General features: G+C 37.7%; 1 protein-coding gene across 1 annotated transcript in view; it reads left to right on the top strand.

The window, feature by feature from the left end:
• The window catches only part of SUZ12 (SUZ12 polycomb repressive complex 2 subunit), a 40,577-nt gene that overhangs the window by 10,074 nt on the left and 4,705 nt on the right, over window positions 1–25,798 (top strand). The window contains exons 4-13 of the mRNA XM_014601965.3: window positions 2,448–2,516; window positions 6,680–6,729; window positions 11,853–11,938; window positions 13,549–13,777; window positions 14,607–14,709; window positions 18,082–18,187; window positions 18,815–18,992; window positions 22,789–22,880; window positions 23,636–23,779; window positions 24,783–24,940. Of these exons, the coding sequence (XP_014457451.2) occupies window positions 2,448–2,516; window positions 6,680–6,729; window positions 11,853–11,938; window positions 13,549–13,777; window positions 14,607–14,709; window positions 18,082–18,187; window positions 18,815–18,992; window positions 22,789–22,880; window positions 23,636–23,779; window positions 24,783–24,940 (1,215 nt within the window). The remainder of the gene's footprint in view (window positions 1–2,447; window positions 2,517–6,679; window positions 6,730–11,852; window positions 11,939–13,548; window positions 13,778–14,606; window positions 14,710–18,081; window positions 18,188–18,814; window positions 18,993–22,788; window positions 22,881–23,635; window positions 23,780–24,782; window positions 24,941–25,798) is intronic.

The raw sequence follows: 25,798 nt of genomic DNA, 5'->3' as shown, positions 1-25,798 counted from the left end.
CTCCAGCTTCAGGTTGCCTTCCACTCACACAGCTGCCTGTAGGTGGAGTCCTGCATGCTGGGGCAGAGAGCCACCCAAGCTAAAGCTTCCCTCATGCCTGGCTGAGCATCTGCTTCCTGACATGCATCCCAACAGCTTTCCTGTGTTACCTGCTGCCTAGAGCAGTACAACAGGGGCAGGATGAGGAGGAATTGCTGCTGGAGGCGGGGAAGCCAAGCCATACCTGGGCAGCTGCGGCAGCAGCACATACTGGCTCGGCCTGGGGTGGTACTGTCTGGTGGGTGCAGGGTGTGTGTGGCGGGGGTGTGGTTTGAGCTGCCCTGGATGGGAGCAGGCAAGGCTCAGCTCCACACAGAGTGCCATGGAGCTAGCCATGGGCCAGATGGGGGTGGTGCACAGACTGCACCTGCACCACTTGGGCAAGCCCTGTTACACCCCCCCCACATCCCACATACGTACCCTGCCCCTATACACATTGCCCCACACAACATACAAGAGTAAGTCTATTTTGAGCTGTTATGCAATCACCTCTAATATATACACACACACACACACACACACACACACCCCTCTCAAAAAAACCCAAAACCTAAATCAGGACAATTTTTTTTAAATAAAATTAAAATATGTTATAGTAGACGTTTGATTCTTAGAATATAATTTTTTTTTTATCTATAACTTGTTAAAATGATATGTTCTGAAAGATTTTGTTTGTGGCTGTCAACAGCTCACCAAAACTGGTTTAGTGGCCCTCCAGCTGAAATAATTGCCTAAACCCTGTCTTCGTGATGTGTGGTATTATCTCCTCTTAACATATTAAAGTTTGAAATACTTCAGAGAGGCAAATGGAGGAAGGACAGCAGAAGGGAGTTTGTTACTTTATTTTTGCAGTATAATATAAGGGTAAAAAGAACCTTTTAAAAGAGTCTAGGATCAGACATTGATTTTGCTGACAAAAATCATGAGTGTTACACCGGTTTCTTCAGTAAGGGTACTTAGCTGTTTTGTGCTTGTCTGTATTGTAAATAGTGTATTTGGCCTAACTGATGATCTGTTTTTGAAATAGACTATAGAATCTTATTTGAGAGTTGATTTGATTTAGCTGAGCTTGTTGCAGTGCCATTAAGAAACAGACTACCATGCTGATGTTACTAAATCTCTGTTTTTTTAAAGTTGATCTTAATGTCTCCAGAGCACTACCCAAATGTACAAATATTGGGTGACCTTTAATTGTTGAAATTTCTGCAGTGTCTTTAGGTAAAAAGTTATGTATACACAACCCATTCGTATGTTTGGTGGAAAGAAAGCTTTTGTATTGGTGGAGGCAATTCTCCACTTCAGTAAGGACCAACTTTTTTGGCAGGGGTGCCATAAATTAAGCCCTCCGCCTTACCCGAGTGCCACTCTGATACCCTAACCCTGCCTGATCTGCTGCTTTGCCTTTTGCTTCTTACTGCTTCCCCAATCTGCGGCATGCCACTCAGACTGCCTGTGCCACTTTTGTGTCACAAAAGCCCCTACTGTAGTTGATGCTTTTTTTTCATCTCTTCGTTTGTATTGTTTAGGCTATGGCATGAAATATGAAGCAGGCTGTACTTGCTGTCAGTGGCCATCAGAGACGACAAGTGTAATCTGCCTCACATTTAATCCGGTTAATCTAGTGCTAGTCAAGCCTGCGCAATATATTGGAATGTAGAATAGCACTTTGTAATTTAAGAAATTAATGTAATATATAAGATGAGTAGGTTAGTGAGATACCAAACTTAAGAAGAACTGGATCTAAAGTGATTATTCTTTTAAGATTTAAAGCTACGTCTTGCTTTGCAGAGTATTTTTTTGAAGAAGCTTTCTACAAGTGGTCTCTCAGTAAATATGTTGTCACTTGTCTCGCGTTCACTAGTTAAACTTTTATTGGAAGAAAGAATCAGAATCCTTACAAATTAATCTGGATTCTACCACGTAGGAATCAAATGAGACTTTTTTTCTGCTAAACTTCCTAAGTGGCTAAAAGTGAAATGGGCAGGTAGCTAAATTGTATGCTGATCACTTGGCATGAAAATCAGCATAGTAATGGTTAACTTTTGTCTAGGCAAGACTGCTAAATATCGCTTGTAGTTGCAAGTATATTTGTACCAAAGTTTGAATGGGTTTCCTGTCAAGCAGATCTTGCTGGCTTTAGTGTTTAACATGAAATGATACCATTTTCAAAATTATTTGACTGTTCTTGTAATTATCCCTATGACCACAATATTGTGGTATAACTTTGGTAACCAACTACTCCTTGGGCTTTTGGGGAGGTAGTTTGCTTAGAACAGTGTGTCAAACAAGGTTTTAAAAAGAAAATGCAAATGACAAACCTGATTCTGAAACAAATATCAGTGATACTGTGTGTCATGGCAATACTTCCAAAATATGACATTTCTTTCCATGTATCTTGTTCTTCTCAGGAAGACGTTCAAAGTAGATGACATGTTATCAAAAGTAGAGAAGATGAAGGGAGAGCAAGAGTCTCACAGGTATCTATTAATTTTTATCATAAGGTCATGTGTGGGTTCAAGTGGGGGTATAATAAAAGGAAATGATTATGATAAGGAGTGTGCTTGCTACATGACAGCAATGTTGCTTCCAACACTTTGATGTATATATCCATTGGTGGGAAAGGGAAATACACTTTAAAAAAAAAAAAAAAAATCTTTTTCACAAAGACCCAAGGAGGAAATTGTAAAACTTTGAACATTTAATTATTTTTCAGTGAGCAATTGCTGTTCTTCTGGGGAAAGTACTTAAACTATTATCAAGCTATGAAATAATGGGTTTCATTAATGTGTAATCAAGTTTGTGTTTTGCAGTTGGTTGTGGGCATTATAGAAATAAGCAAGTAAAACTGCATATTTATATTGTAGTTGAATTTAAAATATATGGAGTTGGGCAAAGCACATTTTAGTAGTTTCACGTTGCCATAGCTAGAAGTTTCTCTCTTGTTTAGGCTTAACTTGTAACCCTCTAAAATATAGTTTCTTTCATTACAATTTTTAATTTTTTTTTATTTTGATCTCATAGCAGACCCCCAAAGTAGTGTAAGGTATGTATCATTCTACTCCAGTAGAAATGCTTGAGAGATCAGACCTTGCTGAGGAAAGTAGAACTACTTAATTGGCAAACTTTGAGTTTCTACCAAATAAACCTTACATTTGAAAAGATGCTTCAGCTTCTTTTTGATACTAATTTGCCTTTGTAATGAAAAAGTATGCAGAATAGCTAGGATGTCTCCATGGGCTGCATACAGACAATTACTGAGAAATTAGGTGATGCTGGGTCAAAAAAATCTGCTTTTCAACTTATTAAATGCATTAATTACAAAGAAGTGCACCTGAGTACACAGTTTATTACAAATTGCAGTGTAATTTAGTTTAATATACTGGATGTGTTAAGAGAAGGACCTGTGCAATTTACTGAGATGTTAGTTACTTCCTTGTTTTTTTAAAAAAATATATATCTCCTTTGTTTTTGTGGGGGAAACCCACACAAACTGGAGAGAATGAAATTGGACAGAGAATGAAACCGACCACTTGTGAGAAGTAAACAAAATGTAAAAATCTCTGTGCCATGAAAATAGTGTTATAACAGTGGTTAATAATACATTAACATTTTTTAAGGTAAGTTAATGTCCGTGTCTCACCTTATCTGTAGCAGCACTGTTCTGTTTTTGATTGTAGAGTATCAGTTTAGTATCAGAACTGAAGGAAAGATTCCTCCAAATCAGTAACTTGTGTGAACTCTCATATTTATATACTTTTCTCTGAATTGTGACAATCGTTTTTTAGTGTTTGTTTTTCCTTGAACTAAATTACTACTGAAACACCCAACAGTTGCAACGAATGCTGTACTTGTATTAAGAATTGAATATCCTTAATGCATTGCTAGTTGTCAAGCTCTAGGTTGCAAAAACATTTTCAAGTTGAACTCCTTTATAATGGTACCTAAATCCGTTGTATTTAATGGCAGTCATAAGTGTATCCGTTTTATTTAATGGCAGTTTTCCATGCCAGTCAAAGTGCACAAGTTTTGCCAGTAAAAAAAATATTAAACTAGTAATCATTAATGCAACAAATTAATGGCATGCAAGAAGTCTGCAAAAATATGAGAAGTGTCCAAAATGCGTTGTTACTGTAGATGATTTGTGTAAATCCTGGGCATGAGAGTATTTCTCCCCTTAGTCTTAATTGACAATCTAATTAGACATTAAACTACCTGAGCTATTTCAGGAAGAACGTTAATGAGTCCTGTTTAAGTACTGCCAAAAGAATTTTGTTCTATTCTGATGTCCATATGAAAAGATCATAATTAGTTGGCTTTACATTCTTCTTTGGTGCAAAGGCTATGGATAATTAACCAAGAGATTTTCTAGGAGTCGCTTAATGGATTATGATATTTGAAGCTTTCATGAAACAGTGGAACAAAAGCAGACTTTGAAAGACTGTAGCATGAATTTCCAGAATGTGGGAAGGCTTTTCACATACAGATGTGCTTTTGTATCCTTTTAAAACATAAAAACACATTGCAATGGGTGCCTTGCAAAGCTTAATAAACGATTATGAAGTTCATGTGCTGGATAGATCTTTTCGGGTTATACTAACCTGTTGTTAAATGCTAAATCTTCTGTTTTATTAATCCAGTTACATGTACTTTACCTATAACTATGCTTCTTATAAATTGTTTTTTTTCTTGCTTAGAAAAGGTCAGATGAATCTCTAGTTTTCAAGGATTAGTTTAGGACCTGACTGTGAAACAAACTTAGTTTAACATCAAAAAGTTTTGTTTTTTTTAAATACAAATTCCCATCTGAAAATCATTTGGCATAATAATACAATTTTCTTCTGATGTAAGTATAGATGAACACTACTTTCTAAATATGGATTGTGGGGCACTTGTCTCTCTAACTTTTCATGTTTAATAATTGTCGCAAAGTGAAGGTGTACCCCAAGAAAATTCCTCCTCACAAATATTTTGAGTCTCAATGACTATATTGGAAATACTTTGGATGAAGTTAATCAGAAAACCTAACAGGGCTGAATTAAATGGCCTGAGTTTTGCTATAACTTACGTGGGGCAGTTTGTTTGTTTTTGGTAGAAAAAACAGTATGAAGTTGAAGATGTCTTTCTTTCCGAATAGGACCTTATAGAGTATGGATGAGTTGGTTAGTGGTATTTTATTTTATTTAAAATAGTTATTGTTCAGCCAAATGACTTCGTTCCCTGAACAATTTATTTTCACTTTTTTACATGTCCTCCAGTGTGCTAAATTTAACCTTTTTATGATTTGAGTTTAAGGATAAAGTGGATCTACCGAAGTAAAGTTGCAGAATTACCTATATAATAAGATGTAACAATATGAAATTCAGCCTCAGCAAGAGAAGGCTGAGGGGGGACCTGGTGGCTGCCTACAAGCTCATCAGGGGAGATCAACAGCAAATAGGCAGAGCCCTTTTCTCCCCAGCACTACCTGGGGTGACAAGGAACAATGGTCATAAGCTGATGGAGAATAGGTTTAGGTTAGAGATCAGAAGGCAATATTTTACAGTTAGGGTGTAAAGGGAAGTGGTCCTGGCCCTTACCTTGGACAAATTCAAGAGGAGGTTGGATGATCACCTGTTTGGGGTCTTGTGAACCCAGCATTCATTCCTGCCTCTGGCAGGGGGTCAGGCTAGATGATCTGTTCAGGTCCTTCCTGACCCTAGCTACTATGAAATAAAACATGTAATAATTTAAACTAATGAGGAGGTTTTGTAATGTATTGTAGGTGGGGCTGGTAGTATGAGGTATTGCCTTTGGATCAAGTGCAAGATCCTGATTTTAGTTCCTTATCTTTAAATATTTATGCTAAAAAAGTCTATGCTTTGTGTCTGTCCCCAACTAACTTGTTTGAAACTCCAGCCAAAACAAGCTGGCTGGGTAAAGAGTGTGTGTGTGTAATGCTTCTTGCACTCTGCTTTGGTTCTCAGACTAGAATGTTGAAGGGGGTGACCTATTATCTGTCCTTGTGTAAATCTATCAAAATTTTATTTAAAAAATAAGCCTTTGAAAAATACTGATTTTGATATGCTCAGTAGAGACTTCTGTTTTAACAGCTAACATCTTTAGTAGATTGAGGAATAGATTGGGCTAAGGAGGTTGGTGGTCGACTTGGAGAATTCAGCTGTCTTAACCAGAGTCTTTAGTTTCTCTTGTGTGATACCTGCCTCATCTACTTCACACCTTCCAGGTTGCGCAACAAACGGACCTTGTTGCCTACCCCTGGTTCATGCTTGGAACAAATTAGTCTTACATACTAGAGGAAGGGAAGGTGGTGGAAAAATGATTTGTGAGCACATAATTGGAAAGTGAGATGGAGAATTTGTGTTAAAGTTGAAAACTTACCTATTTTTGCCTCCTGTAACAATTGTTCTGTGCAGGCTATTTACAAAGAGCAAGTTTTGTCTTTAAATTTGCATGAGTGCCATATTAAGCATACTGTAGCTTTGTTAGTTAATGGCGGGGAGGAAGTTGACCCTGCTTGTAGATGTAGTTCTGGTTTTTATATCTTTTTTCAAGAACTAGCTGTTTTAATGTAACCCTCTTTTTTTTTTTTTTTTCCTTTTCTCTCCTCCCTCCCCTCCTCCCTTCCCCCCCCCCCATTTAGCTTGTCTGCTCATTTGCAACTCACGTTCACTGGTTTCTTCCATAAAAATGGTATGTCTGTTTATTATTACACTAATTATAATTATAACTAACATATAATGTTGTATAATTAAGCTTTTAGTAGAGATATAGACTGTAAAGGGATATTTACAGTGGATAGACTTGCTGTGTATTATAATGCCTGATGATTACAAAAAATACCCTTTTTAATTGCTTTTTTGCTTAGCTATTGTGCATGCACAATAAAATATTGCTATAGTTAAAAAAATACTTTTTCACCACATGTACTTTAAATGTTGTTTAATTGTAGGAAATCATGCAGGCTTGCAAACTTTCTTTACAAAACATAAAAGCAGATTTTATTAAAGACTTAATCTTCATCCTCTTAGGCTCTATTAGCAGAGCATTAAAATAAACTTGAGTTTTTTACTTTAAGAATGCCAGCTTGTGGAAATTTTGTTTTCTGTTTTTGTACCATTTTGTTAATGGTAAATTTTAATGTTTTGAGGTTAAAATTAGAAGAATGAGACTTCTGCACATGAGGCAGAGAGTCTTTCCAAGAAGAATTGGAATAACATCCTGTTTAATGTTTTGCAGTCCTAAAATGTGTATCTGTAGGATGCTCAGCCTTAAGTTTACAAAAATTTTAAAGGGGTAAACAGTAAGGGCCTGAGTTCAAGGTTTTGTTTCTTCTCTAGTCAGAACAGCAGCTGTATTCTTTCTGTTGTTCTAAGTATTGGTAACCACTGTCTCTTGATGGAGAAACATGCTTGAACCAAGGATATATATAACTTAGAATGTGGGTAGTAATGTTGGTAGCTTCCTTGCTCCCTTAATAACTAATGTATTTTACTTCTACATGTTCTAAAAAGTATTTAAAATTGTGGCTGCTAGAGCCTGGATTTTAAAACTATTTTTTTCTCTTGGCTGTTAAAAAACAAAACAGGGATTTTATTCTTGGCAGTTAATGTTGCTCCTTTGATCTAGAGTAGTAGTTGGTGTTTTGGGGCCACAGAACAGAAGAACCCTGCTTGGGTCTTGGGGAAGCCAGATTTCTGACTGCAGCTGTCTTTTTCTCCTCCCCTCGCCACCCCCCTTGCGGCCGTGTTGTGGGCACAGCTCCCAGCCACCTGACCCCAGCAGCCACATGTTACTGATTCAAAATCGAGAGTTTTCCTTCTGTGGCATAGTAGACCAGCATCTAGAGAAAAGTGTTAGTCTTCTTTGGCAAGTTTTTTTTTTTTTCATTTAAGTTCTGCCCTCGGATGTATTGCTTTAAGCAGGGCAGCAACAGGAGATCATGGAGTCCCATCTTTAGTGGAGAAAAAGAGGGTGTGAAGGGAAGTAAGTGCACAGCGCTGTATTTTTAAAAAAAAAAAAAATCTCTTCTCAATCTGGCACCTGATAGGAAGACCGCTGTGCAAAACTTCAAGTAACTGGGGTATATGATAGTGACATTGTACTTCTGTATGGACCCTATTTGTTAGACTTTGGTTTAAAATGTAGTCCTTTGGTTAGTAGGTTCTGAAAGTTTTCAGGATGTTTGTATATTTGACGTAAATCAAGATGAGAGCTCTTTCTGTACTGTGACTGTACTGTGGCCACAAAATGCTCATATGCTTGCCTTTTTTTGCCCTCAACAAAGGTAGGAACAGTGAGAATGATATGATTGTAACCTTTTTTACAGTGTATATAAAGAACAGTATGCCCAGTGATGCATACAAAATAGAGCATTTCAGTGAATGACACTGGAGCCTCATTGATGTGCTTTCCTCTCTGGTAAAATTGTTCCAAAAGCTCTTGTAAAATGCTGCACTTCGATTTTACAAGAATTGTGATAAGGCTAGAAATGCGTGTTAGACGTGCTTGCTGTTTAGGCAGTCAGTAGACATATTTTCTGTATCATTTGTATGCTTGCTTAAATATGATTGAATAAAAATTCTGAAGGCTTATCTAAATGCTGAAGAGCAAGTAAATTGTTGCAATTCTGTTGGTGCCCCTTTTTTAAGATGGGTACACAAACACTTGTCATTAAAATTTAAAAAAAATAGGAAAAAATATTAATAATCAAACAAGGTTGTTTCTTCAATGCAAATACAGGGTGTTTATAAAGTCCGGGTGCAACTTTAAACTTCAATAACTTTGGATGTACACATAATAGAAACAAACTGTAAATGGCGATTTAAAGAATATTTCAATAAGTTTTAACACAAAAAGCTCAAACTTCTAGACTTTAACATAACCGCCATCTTTCGTGATATATTCTTCCATCTAATTTTCCATCTTGTAGAAAACATTGTCCAGTTGCTGCTGAGTGATTTCATGAATTGCGTTTGTGACCCTTCCCCTATTCTAAAAAACTTAATTATGCTTTCAATTGCCACTTACAGTTTGATTCTATCATGTGTATATCGAAAGTTTTTAAAGTTTAAAGTTGCCAAAGGACTTCATAAACACCCTGTGTAATGTCAATATGAAGGCTAGTGCCATAATCCAAAGTTTGAAGTTTTGGTTTGAATGAGTTGGTTTAAATCCATAACAGATAAAAATGGATTACGGTGTTGATAGCGATTGAAAAATTGGCATAGCTCTTGAAAGTCTTGATTTAAGGAATGTATCCACAACTGTTACTTGTTTTCACAATTTGTGTTACCATCTAGCTATCAGTGTTAGTTTAAAATAACAGCTTTGCTGAAAACTGCCTATTAAATATGCCTGGCAACAGCAAAACCTCCTTTGAATGTGAAGGTTGCTAGAAATTTTCAGCAATCATGGTCATCATAAAAATACTGGGAGGCTGCTTACACAGCAATGCACCATTAAGAAATTAAAGTTAATACAGAATATTATTGAGTTAAATGGTCCAATACACAGAGATCACCTTGGAAGGCTCACCATTCCACTTCTTGTAAAGCTGTGATTTTTGAGGTTCACATGAACACATTTTATAATAAATTGTGCGGACAGTTGGATTTTGAAGTGGAGTTAGTTTGGATGGGAAAATTTATTGTGTTTTGAAATTTTAATCATAGAATCATAGAAGTAGGGTCGGAAGGGACCTTGTAGATCTTCAAATCCTACCCCCTGCCTGGGCAGGAAGAAAACTGGGCTCAAATGACCCCAGCCAGGTAGGCATCAAGCCGCTTCTTAAAGACCCCCAGGGTAGGAGCCAGCACCACTTCCCTTGGAAGTTGGTTCCAGATCCTAGCTGCCCTGACTGTGAAGTAGTTCTTACAGATGTCCAATCTAAACCTACTCTCCAACTTGTGGCCATTATTCCTTGTTATCCCAGGGGGCGCTGGGGAAACAAGGTCTCCCCCAAACCCTTCTGGTCCCCCCTAGTGAGTTTATAGACAGTCACCAGGTCCCCCCTCAGCCTTCTCTTATGAAGGCTGAACAGGTTCAGGTCCCGTAGCCTCTCATTGTAGGGTCTGCCCTGCTGTCCTCTGGACCCTCTCAATGTTGTCCACATCCCTCTTGAAGTCGGATGCCCAGAACTGGACACAGTACTCCAGCTGTGACCTGACCAGTGTTGCGTAGAGGGGGAGGATCACCTCCTTGGCCCTACTTGAGATGCACCTATGGATGCACGATAGGGTCCGGTTAGCCCTGCCGACTGTGACCTCACATTGTCAGCCCATGTTCATCTTGGAGTCAGCGATGACTCCAAGATCCCTTTCTGCCTCCGTGCTCTCAAGAAGGGAGTTTCCCATCTTATAAGTGTGCTGCTGGTTCCTACTGCCCAAGTGCAGCACCCTGCACTTGTTAGTATTGAAACACATCCTGTTTTTGTTAGCCCACCCCTGCAACCTATCCAGGTTTGGTTTATATTTATATTAACATTTATATAAGCACTTACGGCTATGTGTAGTGTTTTGAAATGCATTTGAATATGCAATAAAAGGAGTTGGGAGGAAAAGCATTGGACTGTGGAGCATACATATCAAGTCCTTATTGAATTATGCTGGATTCAAGAAAGAAGTGAAGAACACTAAAATAGGCCAGTTTCTTCTACACTCAAGTTTGATATAGTTGCCTTTTACTTGAGGCTTGTCTACAGAAATGGGTACTGGGTCTACATGCATGGGTACTGTTTCACAACAGGAGTGCTTTGTTCCTATTTAGTATAACACACTTTGAGTAGATTATAGAGTAAGATTTACCCCTCCCCTCCCTACCCCATACAATTTTTCAGGAACTTTTAAAATTTGGGCTCTATTTAAACTGTTACTTTCAACTGTACCAGCTAGAGTATTCTCTATTTAAAGTTCACATGGTAAGAGGCCCTTGCTTGTATCCACTATATATCTTTTTTAAACCACAAGTTCAAATAGGCATTGCTGATCATACTGCTGGTAGTAGCCATCTTGAACCTTATGAAAATTGGGAAGTCTGTACACAGAGCTTATAAAACTAATTTTTATAGTTTTATACTCTGAATTTTTCAGTTCTCACAAGCTGCTTGATGAATTCATTCTTTATGGGCTTGATGTGTATAGTTTTGATTTCTGATGGTCTCTGCTTCCTAAGCTGTGGTGCAAACTAAATCCTAGTTTGGGGAGGAATTTTGAGAAGAGTTTTATGGATAGCAATTTAAGCCTCCATCTGTTGCAGGAGTTTTCTGGGTTGAATTCACTCTTGCCCTTTTTCTTCTGTTAAGTTTTGAACCGGTGAATATCCTATCCTGCTTCTGGGCAGTATTGCTGTTCTTCACAAAAATCCTAGTTAAAGTTTTTAGCCATGCCTAGCATCTGAGTCTGCACATATGGTGTAAGTCATCTTGGCATATGGATCTGACAAAAAGATCTAGTCAACTTCTAGTTATAGGGGCTAAGTTGTTCATTTTCTGCTTGCTATAAAAGCGAAAGAAGAAAAAAAATACTGTACTAATAACCAAGAGCAAAGAACACCAGTGAAATGTGTTTGTACTTTTTAAGTACATCAAGTATACTTGTATGTCTTTAACTGTGAATAGTGCAGCAATGAAAGAGCAAGGTACATTCTGAAGGTGGGGGAGAAGATCTGTGAAATTTCAGTGAGAGAATAAAATTTTGAACTTGCTTGTAAATTCTTGTGCCTGAAAATACCAGCAATTGGAAAGTAATCTTAGGTAAATTTACAGTACTGAATAGAGTTATTGCATTTTCAGGACTTTAATTTTTGTTTTTGTTTAGATAAGCCATCACAAAACTCAGAGAATGAACAAAATTCTGTAACCCTGGAAGTACTGCTTGTGAAAGTTTGCCACAAGAAACGAAAGGTAACATGACTTGAGAAACTGTTTAATGCATATTGAATTGCTAAGTTTACATGATTCTGGAACATCGTTTTTAAGGAACATTTGCCAACCTTGTGGCTAATAATAGCATGATGTTGCTTTGGTTAAGAGATTGTTCATCTTAGTCAGTGCTCCTTGGAAGTAATCTTCTGTAAATTACTTCGGATTATGGGCAGGATTTTCAAAAGCATTTAACTCTGCTTCCATTCAGGTCAGTTGGGAGTTTAATAAAGGTTTTTATAACTTAGCTGCTTAGATTGAATTTGTTGTGTATTGAACCTTTTATTTAAATGCAGTTTGAATTTGTTTGCCCCAATCAATAATCTGAATCTTTATTTCCAATTTATTTCTATTGAATTTGGTTGCATTCTGGTGCTGCTTGAATATCTGAATAAATTTAGGTGCTGCATAAAGGTGATGCTATGAGGAGTTTAAAACCTCTAAAGAATATTGTCCTTTCATTTTCTTATGTTTACCAAATCTTTTTTTCTGTTCCCATTTTTTACATTTATCCTCTGAATTATTTTGATCAGACCAACAACTATATAGGCATTACAATTATTTGCAGAAGTCATTTCATTTTTCTTTAAGATGCTGTGACTTTCTTTGCTCACAACATTAGCTATTTTTACATTTCATCCCAATTACTGTAATCAGCAACTTTGGTTTCTTTAAGTTATCCATACAATTGAACTCTAAGATTGAATCTAGAGACAAGTTCTAATTCTGACAAATTTTTCCTTCATCAAGTTTTTTTACATCCCTTGGAAACCCTTATTGCCATAATTTGGGAGTTCCCTGATTTGGGTTGCAAATACATTTTCATTTTGGTTTAACTTGATAGAAAATATTCTGTTTTTTATCTAAAACTGTTCAGCCATTCTGGGACGCTTTTAAAAGTTGTCATTATTCACTCCACAGAACAATATTTATTAAATAGGATGATGGGGTACTGGTTTTGATTATTTTAAGATATACATTTTGTTGAAGTTCATAATTCTAAGGGCTTCCTGCCTTGTAGTTCCAATATTACAGAGTGTTCCATGATCTATTTGGGAGATACTGAATACAGTAAATCCTAGGTGAGCGGTTCTTTATCTCGCAAACAAGTCATGAGTGCACTTTGTAAATTGGAAGGACGAGGAAGGGGGCCATTAGAATACATGTAACCAAATATTTCTTCTTTATTTTTTTGAAGTAAACAGAATTAAATTGGGATTAAAAACTGTTTTACAATCTTTTTGAATGCCACATGTTTAGTGTTTAAATTAATCGCTTTTCAGAAAGATGCCTGCTGCCAGAAGTGGTTATAAAATGCCAGTTCTATTAACACTTTCAGTTTTCTAGTTGCATGCCAAGCCTGATGCTATAATTATGGCTTAGTAGTTTCCTTATTTCCATGTATTTGAATCTGCTTATGCCAAGCAAATACATTAGTTTAAATGGCTGTTATTGTCAAAGTGATGGCAGGACAGATACTGTTTTATAAACAAAGTTAGGGAAGATTAAAAGTATTTTTAATACTGTAGCATTTTTATTTTCTCTTTTATAAAATTCCCAAACCTTAAACTCTCCTCTTTCCATGCTTGTAGGATGTCAGTTGTCCAATAAGGCAGGTCCCTACAGGTAAAAAGCAGGTGCCTTTGAATCCAGACCTCAACCAAAAACCAGGCAACTTTCCATCACTTGCAGTTTCCAGCAATGAGTTTGAACCCAGTAACAGCCATATGGTGAAGTCTTATTCGTTGTTATTCAGAGTAACTCGTCCAGGAAGGAGAGAATTCAATGGAATGATCAACGGCGAGACCAATGAAAATATTGGTAACTTCGGGGTTTTGGGGGGGGCTTTTTTGGTGTTTTTTTTTTTTTTTTTTAGTGTGCTTTTGTAGGTTTAGCTTACTGCTATATGTGGGGTTTCAGAACTTTGGTATAAATTGTGCTTGGTGGGCTGCAGAATCAAACAGATGATTAAGTTGGCTTTCACTGGTTTTCTGTTTCAAAACAGTACCTAATACACATTTGTTTTGGATTATTATTACTGTGCATGTGTTTTTGCTGTATGGTGAACAAATGTAAGGCTGGCTTTGACACTGAGTTGATGATACAGATCCGATAACTGTACTTTTTTTTTATTACTGTTGTTAAAGCCTTGCCAAAACAGCATTGGAAGGTTACTGCTAATTCAGATGTCTGTATTCCATGGTATACTGGTCTTCGTGAGTTGAGTAAATGTGTTTTAAAATTGAAGCAATACTAAATTGAATACTTTAATTTTTTATCACAGTTATGCGGTGTTTTATAAACATGGAAGTTTTAGTAATCTTATTTGGAGCATACTAATCTAATTCTTTTCTGCTATTATAGTTATTAAAATACAGTATGCGAGGGAAAGGAGAAACGATCCAAAATCTGTAAGCCGATTTAAATAACAGCAGGTTAAAATGAGTGATTTGTATCTGTAACTAGGTGGGATTAAATCTAAACTATCTCAGTTTCAAAAATTGTGTTGCACTAAATGTTTCATTCTTCTGTTAAGTTATAAATTAAAACTCATGTAACTGTCATGAATACAACGTTGGCTCATAATTCACGATAGCATCACAGCTTAATTATTTGTGTTTAACAGTTTTGTCTTATTTTTCAAATGCAGATGTTAATGAGGAGCTTCCAGCCAGAAGAAAACGAAATTCTTCAAATCGCGAAGATGGAGAAAAGACCTTTGTAGCACAAATGACGGTATTTGACAAAAACAGGTAATGTGATGGAAAACAATAGTTTAATTGTTATGCATGTGGTTACTAATCTCTTTGGTAGTCTCTATTGTTTTCAGGAAATAGCTGAAGTAGATGGTTTTAAATTAGATTTTGCCCTGAAAATACTGTCTTTGTTGGGGGGGGAATAGCCTGCAGATCTCATGGTGAAAGTTACACTTGTGTTTAACCATTGCGATTTAAGTTTTAAAATCATCCTGTTGATAACTAGCATCAAGTCTTATTTTCTACTAGCATTTCAGGGAGAAATTAGTTTTCTCTTGATGCAGTGAGACTACAGCAACTTTCTCCTTTCAGTTGTGAGTTAGGCATTGATCTGAATAATAGTAAGCATATTACACTCAGATGTTGAAATATCAGTTGCTGTTGATTAGGCAGGCATGTTGATAGAATAGTAATTATATATTTTAATGGACTTACGGGATGAGGTAGGGTAGATTTGCACCTGATAGACTAACTATATTAGAGAGAAGCTTTTTGCAAGCTTATTTTATATAATCGGATATCATGGAAAACTCACTAAATGTTTGCAGCGTTATTAAGCAACTTGGCGCTAGTCAGTGTGGCTGTTTGCAGAAGTTAAAAAAACCAAACAAACTGCACTTTACCGGAAGAAGTAGTGTGTTACTTCCACCCGGCTCTGCAGCATCTTTAAAGATTAGGCGCTTCACTGGGGCTTTTGGTGCTTTTAGCTAAAGGTCATTCAATCAGCTATTAGATAAAAGCCCCACTAAAGCGCCTAATCTTTACAGACGTTGGGCGAGCTGGGTTGAAGTTAACATGCTGCCTCTTCTGGGTGTGTGCAGGGTTTGGCATGGGAATGTGCTGACTTTAAAGTGCCAGTTCTTTTGTTTTGTTTGTTTTTTTTACATCTGCAAGCACCCTGTATTTATAAAAAGGCAATTTGTTCTTAGTTACAGCTTAAAGCAATCCAGATGCTTCAAAAGACATTTAGAATACTGGGGAATCTACTTACTAGTACTGTTTTACCATTTAGAAATATTATATATAATGATAGGGGTGAGATCTACTTCTGTTGCCTTAAAAAAATTGGAATTTGGGATGGGAGATTCTTGATTGCTCCATTCAGTGTAGCTTAATATAGGAGTTCCCTTTATTGCACCTTGATCAAATGGTCATCCTGCTGAGTCTCTAAATCAGTCATTTAACGGCATGAAAAGTAACTTTCTGAAGCTGTAGCTCTACAATACAGCACTCAGGGATTCGAGAAAAATTATATTCAAAAGATTTTTAGTACTCTTTCTTTTTTAGGATTTTATCTTAAATGTCTGACATACTTCGTTTGCTATTTTCAAAAAATATTTAAAGCTGCTGCAGTGTTATATAGCCCAAGTTATTACCTAATTCTAGTAGGTAGATTGAGGTATCTTCAGAATAAACTTGTACTGAAGGGATAGGTTCTGATTTGCCACGGAGCTATTGTATGGTAATTCATAAAATGCCAGTACTTACAACCCCTGCTGCCCCCCCCCATTACAATTATACAAAATTATATTATAAATTATCATTATTTGTATTTTAAAATTGTAGTTTTAATTTGGGTGGCCATTTTCAAGAAAAATATTCTGCAACATGGCAGTCATTTCCTTTTTTTATGCTGACTCTTAATTAAAGTACAAGTAATGTATATTACCTCATTGAAATACTTCCCCCACCCCCAACTGAGCAGAGGTGCCTTTAATCTTGGTCAGGGCAATGTCTGCAATAGACAAATAGGGACACAACTAACCAGATGAAATCTAAGTTGTACCTTGTTTCTTTGTGTCTCTTTTTTTTTTCTTGTTTTCTTTCAAAACCTCCCCCTTTCTTTTAGACCGGAGTAAATGGATTGGAAAGTAGTTTATCAAACATTATGAAGTAAAGCAAACAGGGTTTATACTTTATTTGCTCTGTTTTTAACTTCTTGTTTACGAACCTCAGAATATTTCACATGTGAAGGATAGGGAAAAAGTAAGGCTAGCCCAAATCAGTGGACAATTGTCACAGTACCTTTCATGCTGTAACATGCTGAGATTTAAAATCATGGGCAACGTTTTGATGCAAGTCCTAATTGTTATGCTGAAAAAAAACAATTAAATGGTTTGGATAAGTTCATGTAGTGCTTTTTACTTAGCAAGCAGCTTTTACATTTGTTTTGTTGCAGATGAGGTCTTGATAGGAACTGGGTAGTGGCTATAATAACAATTATAAAGTATAAAATCTTGAAGTGAGCTTATGAGTTGCAGTTTGACATTACAGAATGCTTAGTGTTGTATGTTCCTATAAAAGCATCTTAGAAATTTGTGTGGCTTCTAAACTCTTCCGCTGGTACGTACACTCAGTTTACTGCTTCTTCACTTCTCTTTGCTCTTGGATGCTTTTTAGTGTCTAACAGCAAAGAGTTTTTAAAATACTTTTCTCCTGAACTCAAAATTATAACAAGTTGTATTTGGTGCTGTGAACAAAATGCTATTTCATGGCACTGAATGGGAATAGATGAAGAGGAAAGTGGAAAAGTTTCATGCAGGGATACTTGAGCAGTAGGAGATGCTGCAGATGGAAGAAGCAAATACTTTTTAAAATTTTATTGAAATTGTGTGAATTTACACACCTTCCGTGATGGCTCTCCTTGGACAAACAGATCTTAAGAACTCTTGTACCTTGCTTGTTTACCTGTGTAAACCTTGTTCAGAATTGCACATTGCAGCCAAGCTTCTACAGCTGTTATGTTCATGTAGATTCTTCAGTACACCTGTTGTGGTCCTCTTGAGTCTGTTTCTGAACCATGTTAAAAGATGCTTGAGTTCTCTTAAATAGATGATGGAAAGGCATTATTTTTGACATCTTCATTCATTAAACCAAATATGAGTTTTCATAAGATGGCTTCTAGGAAAAAATACTTTGAAAGTTCTTTGGCCTAAGTCGTGATCTTTTATGTTCTGGCTATATTAGTTTGCCCAGCTGGTATTTTTCACATTACAGCAGGGATAAACTGGATGTGTGTGCGCTTGTTTTTAACGTTCGGCCTATGTTAGGTTTTCTTCCATTTACAGGAAGACTCACTATTGTGCGTATTTTCGAATGTGTCACTATATTCGTATAGCATGTAGTATTGCTTAGATAGGTGGTTTTGGCTCATTCTGATGTTTGGTACTAGATGCACCATTTTCATCATTTTATCTCCCCCCATAAACTATCTACGAAACTTGCATGAAATGGATGCAGATATCCCTGCAAGTGAACTACTGTCTAGTGTGTATTTGTACAAGTTTCCTGGAAATGTATTTTGCATGTAAAGAACACTCACACTCCCTTCTAGTGGCCATTTTGTTAAACTTATTTTTCTGTGTACAGGCGCTTGCAGCTTTTGGATGGGGAATATGAAGTAGCCATGCAAGAAATGGAGGAATGTCCAATTAGCAAGAAAAGAGCAACATGGGAGACTATACTTGATGGGAAGGTATGAACCATTGTCTCATTAGTCTAAGAGCTTGCTTATACCTCATTGCTTTGGTTTGATGAATTTAAGGAACAGTCACCACTCTTCCTTTGGAAGTGTGTTAAGCTAAACAGGAATAAGCCACTGTTGTTCCACAATAAGTGTTCACAAACGGATTCTTTCTGGAATAACTTCAGATTTGGAGAAATGGTGACCACAAGAAAGCTAAGGGTTAGAACAGAAGCCAAACTTTAAACGCTAATCTTAAAGTGGTGGCTCTGTTTATGGCACTTGGCTTTGCTTTCCATCTCAAAACAAAATTGTTAATTTGGAAATGTTTATGGACTAGTTCCTGTACATAGGCAAAAATCCACAAGAATAACTTCCTGAAGCAAACTGAAAAGTGGTACGTTTAAAAAGGGACAGAGAGCCATTAGAAAAAGGAGATGAATATACAACATCTCTTGCTGCATTTAGTATTTTTAAATACTTTCCTGGAAATTCCAAAGAATAGCTTTAATTTAGAAAATATTTACATTTGTGGCCAAAAGCCATTTTGCAAAACCTTATTTTTATTTTTTTTTTATTGAACACAATTTCAGTATCTTTCCAAATACAAACTTTTGCTTTTTTTTTTTTTCTCTCCAGAGGTTGCCTCCATTTGAAACATTTTCTCAGGGACCTACGCTTCAGTTTACCCTTCGCTGGACAGGAGATACAAATGATAAATCTACAGCTCCTATAGCTAAACCTCTCGCAACCCGAAATTCCGAAAGTCTCCCTCAAGAAAACAAGCCCAGTTCTGTTAAACCTACTCAGACTATAGGTAAGCGCTCTTGATTTTCTTATGGTCTTGGACACCCTGATGGTTGCTCCAAAGACTACTGTTATTCTTGCTGAAATATCTACCAGAAAGTTTCCTTGTAGCACTAAAACTAAAAACTTTTCAGGTTTGTTGTACACCAGTGCTGTTTGTGAAGATAATGTTCTGAGACCTGAGCACCTGAAATTGAGCATGTTGGTTTGCTTAATATCTGCCCCAAGCTTTTTGTAGGATTAACATATTTTAATAAGAAGTAAGTGTGGGGTGGGAGGAGGAATATATGGAATTCTTAAGGGTTTATCTGTCCTCAAAGCTTATTTTAAGATTAGAAACATTGGCAAAATCAACATAAGTATCCTGGTAAATGGTAGTGTATGATTAGGAACCTACTGAAATTGCAATTTTTGCAGAATCGGGCATTTTCCATGAAAAACAGTGGGCTCTGCCATTTTGACAGGCTTGCTAGAAGAAGAAAAAATCTTCACTGCAAGCAGAGAAAAGTGCAGGAATCCCTGCAGTCTTGGAGCATGGAGTGGGGTGAGCGTGCCTGCCATGTCCCAGCTTGGCAGTGACAGGCAGCTGAGAGGCTGCAAGTGGCTGCACTGGAGTCCACAGAGCCCTGGCCTGGCTCATTGCTGCCAGCAGGCGCATGGAGGCTTCGGGGTGGATGGTGGAGAAGGGGCTGGGGCTGCAGTGCCCTCAGCTCCTTCTCCACTGTCCACCTTGATGCATGCATGAAGTTTAATTGAATACTTAGATTGGGGATGGCCCGAAACTGCACCTTAATTACCCTGATCAAGCCCAAGGGAACCATTCATGTGTGGACTAATGTCTTGCCCTGGCTTAATCAGGGTAATTAAACCATTGTTTCGGGGTATCTGCTAATCTGTGGAAAGAGGCGGTGCGGGGCTGCTGGGGCCTCAGCAAATCAGAGGTGTGTGGGGGAAGGGGGGCCTTGCCACAAGCCCACAGAAATGGGGGCTGGCCTTGCAATCTCCCTGTGAAATGGGCTGCCTCTGCCTCTTTGAATTGGGTAGAGAACCCCTCTATATGATGCAAGTGTTGGAAAAGTGCTAGTTTCTATGGATGCTTTTTTCTGCTTTCTAAAGGCTCAATTTTTTTCTAATATTTTGCATTCTACCAGATAGTTGGGTTCAATTTCCTAACCTTGTGCATTCTTGTGAAAATATTCTGTTAGTTAAAATTTGTTGTTTGAATGGTATTGCGTAGCACTTAACACCCAATTGTGTTTTTTAAAATCATGAAAAACCTGTGAAATGTGTGGTGGTCAAAATGTCAGAATAAGTTTTGAAGGGTCTTTATATGTCATTGTCAATATAGAGGTTTTGTAATCTAAGGGTAATGATGCTTGCACTATTACATGAACCTTGTATGAATATGATAAGTTCCTGAGGCTTTGGTTAGCTTCCAACATTTGCTGTTTTTTGTTCTAGACCATCTGCATGTGTGACTAGTTTGAGGAAATTCAGACACTGAAATATTCTGAAGATAGTGTTAGAATATTTTCTAAAATAAAACTGAAAAGAACAAATCGGTCTTAAAGAAAGCTTCAGTAGTCCCATCCTCTACCAGTTGCACCATGATGTCTTGCTAGTAAGCTGTTTGACTGCCAGTGACTTTTATTTTGAGACAGTATTACTTTTCATAGTTACTTACTATTACTACTCAAAGTTTTATATATGTACATCACGTAATATTAAGATGGTGGTATAACTTTTTACAGAACCATATTTCTTGACAGTCTTTTTACATAAAGGATCAGAATTAAAAAAACTCAAACTTTCCAGCTTTGTTTTGTCCTTTCATTGTGGTTGAATTTCTTCTTTAACATTTCACCTCCATCCTTCTTTCAGGAACTGGTGGGCATTTATTGTAAGCTCTTCCCATGGTAGATTAAGAGTCTGGAATTCACATGGTAATATTTTGATCATTATATACTCATATAATGATCAAAATATGATTTAGATCATAAATATTCATTTAATGACAAGCAGTATTAGATGGGCTTAATTTTATTTTATTTTTTAATGTAATTCAAGCCTAGCCTGAAAATACTGCAGGAAGAAATCTAATTGATGTAAGTTTAGCACACAAAAATAGAAGGCATCCAGGACTGACTGGGTATCTGTCTCTAGCCTTTGTCTTTGTGGTTTGAGACCACAGAAACATTGTCTTTTTGAGTGTAACTGTAGTGGCTATCCCAGATTTTGCAACCTTTTCTTTGGTTCATACGTCAGCACAGCTGTTTGTACCCCTCTCATCTCTGGGCTTCAGCATTGCGTTGTTCAAGATAGGGTAAGACTTGAAGACTGCTTGGAACCATTAAATTTTACAAAGGGCAGCAGTCTGCACTTGCATCACTTAGGCAGATATAAGTGCCAAGGCTGTATTTTACAATAGCACCTTAAAAAGCTTACTTAAGTCTGCTGCTTTCCCAAGGATGCATAAAGCTCTAAGGGTGTTGTGTTGTCACCACTGTTCTTCCCAAGTCCTAGAAAGAAAATTGATGAAATAAGTTGTTTTAAGATAGGAAGTCTTTTCCAAGTATGTTTGTACTTCGCTGCAATCCAGAAAACTAGAGGAAAATGTGGTACTAAGAAAGTAGCCTACAGAACACTGCTGCAGGTGATACAGACAGATGACCTGAGCAGGGTGTGGGGCCCCGCCCCTGGACACAAGGAAGCAGGTGGCGGATTTGGCGGTGGGGTGTGGCAAGCGGCCAGACACGCTGAATTTGGTGGGGGGATGCCGAGCGGCCAGATGCAAAGCCAGTGGCAGCGTGGAGTCACTGCGCCGGTCTGCCTGGCTCCTCAGGGCCTCCCAAAGCACAGGGCCCAGGGTGGTCACTCCGATTTGCCCCTCCTCCCATGGACGGTCCTGGGTACAGACCAGAGTATGAGGCCTTTTCTAGCCTTTGCTTGTGCACTACAGGAAGGTTATGTGGAATTTCACTTGTTCCCAAAACTTGGGTGTAAGGAACCTACAATTTGTAAACAGTCTTCTGTTGACACTTTGGAAGCAAAATAGAACTCAGAACTGGGTCTTGTATCTTACTTGATTTTTAAAAGAAGTTTTTTACTTCAGTGTAGGTCTTTGATCTATGTTCAGGGTGTGCATTCCCCATAAAACTGTGTAGGTTAGCTATTGTTTTCCTGATGGCCATCATTGGCTGTGCCGAAGAGGAAGAATGGTCTTACTAAACTGGAACGGTATCTAGTCTGTCAGGTAACCCACTTCATACTTGCACATTTACCAGGATGTATTGTATTCATATCATAAAGTCAAAATTTGTTCTTAAGATTAACCACAAAGGTTTGATTTCGGCCTGAAAATTCCAAACTAAAGGTTTTTCACACTTCAGTTGCATTTGATGCTGTGCATTATTATATGAGACATGACACATTTGTCATTAAATTTAGACAGTATGTTTGCAGTGCAGTCATCTGAAGCTATTTTTTTCAGTGTTTGTCACTTGCAATTAATGTTCTGCTAAACTGTTGCTAAAAAATAATTAGTTACTTATTAAATGAAGGAACGTTTTAAGTTCCCTGAAGGATTCTTGCAATTGGGATGTTCATCTGGTATTTGAAGTGATGTTTGTTCTGGTAGATTTGGCAAGAACATGAAGACCTCTTCATTGCTGATTTCTGACTTTAATGAGTTACTCAGGTGGGCTTTTATTTGGGTAGCAGATTTCTTCCAGAGAGAAAACCTTGAACAAAACTTTTCTGTACTTGCCTAAGAAACAAAGGCTAATTACATCTTTTTTTTTCCCCAGCTGTGAAAGAATCCTTACCAGCAGATCTACAAACAAGGAAAGAGAGAGATGTGTTAAATGAACCTCGACAAAAATTAAGAATATTTTATCAGGTACTGAAAATGTAATAACAGTAAAACCCAAGGGAAATGTGTTAGAATTATGTAGAATATAAATGCTTGGGCTGGATTCAGATTTCCTGTTGACTGAATGCAACAGGAGGGATTTTTAGTTGTGCTTGTGGTAGTCTGATTTAGTGCCTAACTATAGAGATCCCAACAGGTCTGAGATCTACAGATGTAGATGAGGCATCCACTTCTGTGCTCCTAGCTGTTCTGATGGGGGGACTATTTAAGATAATCATGCCCAGCCCTGTGCATTTGGGAGCTGCTGTGCCCACTTATGAAGGGAGGTGGGGTGGATTTCAGAGGTGATCCCTTGTTTGTGAGGCACAGATTCACTGTAGGTAGAATCATAGAATCACAGAAAGGTAGGGTTGAAAGGGACCTTAGGAGGTCATCTAGTTCTAGTTCAACCCCCTGCTTAAAGCAGGACCTCCCCCAACTATATCATCCCAGCCAAGGCTTTGTTTAGCTGGTTCTTCTCTTCTCTAGACTAAATAAGCCCAGTTCCCTCAGCTTCTCCTCTGAAGTCATGTCCCCCAGCCCCCCAAACCATTTTTGTTGTCCCCTGCTGGACTCACGAAGTCCTGTAGTTTTCACCCTCTGATCTTGGCCTCTACTGCCGAAAGATTGAATCCATGTGGCTGCTTGTTTTCCAAGGTAATTTTTAACTTGGTTTTGGGGTGGAGGATTTATGATTGAAATATACTAGATGTACTAATGCCAGCTTTTCTTATTTGCATTAGTTCCTTTATAACAACAACACAAGACAGCAGACTGAAGCCAGAGATGACTTACATTGCCCGTGGTGCACGTTGAACTGCCGCAAACTTTATAGTTTACTCAAACATCTCAAACTTTGTCACAGCAGATTTATCTTTAATTATGTTGTAAGTCATTTTTACGGTATTTATCCATATGAATCATGACACAATCTGTTACAGTCTATACATACTGCAGTGACATCAGGATTCTGTTCTGAGTCAGATGGGGCCTTCAACATCTATCTGTAGGTCATACACAGTAATTCCCTTTAGAAATTAGTTAACCAGACTTCAACAAATGTGTGTGGGAAGCCCTAATTATGCTCAGATTAAAAAAGATAAAACAAATTGCCTTAATATTTAAGGCATTCAACCCATTCAAATTTGGGTTATATTTTTGAGAGAGAGAGGCCCCAGTTGCTGCTTTTTGCTATTATGCAATCATTTATAAAATGTAGCAACTAATTTAACTTAGACTTGGTTGGAAATACTGTGAGTCTTTTAGGAAGGAATTAAATAACATTTCAAGTCCTCATTAATTTTAATTTCCATAGTAAGAAATTGTTAAAGGTTACTCGGGGGAAGGGGAATTGTTTCCAGTTGTTTCAGTGATTATTATTACTATTTTTAGAGTCCACCAAAATTGAAATCTCATTTACTTAATCCTGAATGGTTTTGTCATTCTGTTGATATCTTGCTAATCTTGCAGCTTCATTGCTTCGAGATCTAGGTAAAATGTAGGGGTACAGTTGCTGGGTTTCCTAAAAGAATCTTAAAGCTTCTGAGACTCTAGGAGTTATCATTTCTGTATTGCAGTATTCTGAATATTGACGTAAAGTTTCACAATGAAGCAAAGTTTTTGTAGGACTGATGGCTTTTATTTTTAAATCTTGGGGCAAGAAGGAGAAGGAATGAGTGGCTTATTTGTTTGTAAAAGCAATATTTTATGGGGGAAGAATGAAACTACAGCTGCATGGGGGATGTAATGCTAAGGATACAGTGATTCTGTAAGGCATTCAGAGTTTGTACAGTCACTTTTCTAAAACTTTTCAGTAGACTGAAGGGGACAAATTCTATGACATGATATTTTTTTCATTGTACTAAGCACGCTTATTGTTATTTATTGCAGTATCATCCAAAAGGTGCTAGAATAGATGTTTCTATCAATGAGTGTTATGATGGTTCGTATGCTGGAAATCCTCAGGATATTCATCGTCAACCTGGATTTGCTTTCAGTCGCAATGGACCGGTCAAAAGAACTCCTATCACGCACATACTTGTATGCAGGTAAGTGGATGAAAAGTGAAGTGGTGGTCTCTGTATGGTACATGTCTAAAACTCTGCCTTTATGGACCCATTGGATTTGGGAAAGTTGCGAGTGAAGTTTACCTGTCTTTGAAAAGTAAGTGTAAAGTGGTATTGAAAGATGTCATCTTCATCAATGACTTGCTATAAGATTTGTTTTTAAGTAGGTAGTTTTTGTTGTGCACTTCCCAAAAGAGTCTTCCTGTGATCTGAATGTTAAAGTCTGGCTCACGCTTCTCCAGTGATGTTGATGATTCAAAAATCAACATAAATATTAAATTAGATGCGCAAGATAAAACAACCTATTCTTTTCCTATAGGGATTAGCTCGTCAGTGCTAATGGGGGTAAAAAGCTGCAAAGATGGGAGGAATCCTGCTCCTTAAACAGTTCAGTAAAAACACAGTATCCTTACATGTTTCCTTTCACATGACAATAACTGTGCTCAAATTTTTATGCAGCTACTTTCACAATTAGTGGGTTGGGGGTATTTTGGATCTAAGATGAGGATATTTCCCCATTTCAGCATCTTTGTCTTGGATTTTGACTACAAGGCAGAGGGCAGAGAACAGGTGGCTGCTGCAGCTCTGACTCTGGTCCTGAGTCCAGGTCAGGACAAGTCAGAGCCACAGCAGCTTCCTACCCTTCTACAGCCATGACCCCTTACTGTCAGACATGGCTCCAGCTCCATTCCTTCCTGGGCCACAGAGTACATGGAAACTCCAGCCCCTGGATGCTACTGCGTGGCCAGGCAGGGGCCATGTGTTCTGTGCCCTTGCGGGTGGGGGTGGGGGGAGGGGGAATTTAAGATAACCCTCTGATAATTAGATTCTATACCTAGA

The sequence above is a fragment of the Alligator mississippiensis genome, chromosome 8 (genome assembly GCF_030867095.1).
Source record: "Alligator mississippiensis isolate rAllMis1 chromosome 8, rAllMis1, whole genome shotgun sequence".
NCBI lineage: Eukaryota > Metazoa > Chordata > Crocodylia > Alligatoridae > Alligator > Alligator mississippiensis.
Note: the sequence above shows the minus strand (reverse complement) of the source record. Positions and strands in the feature narration are given on the sequence as shown.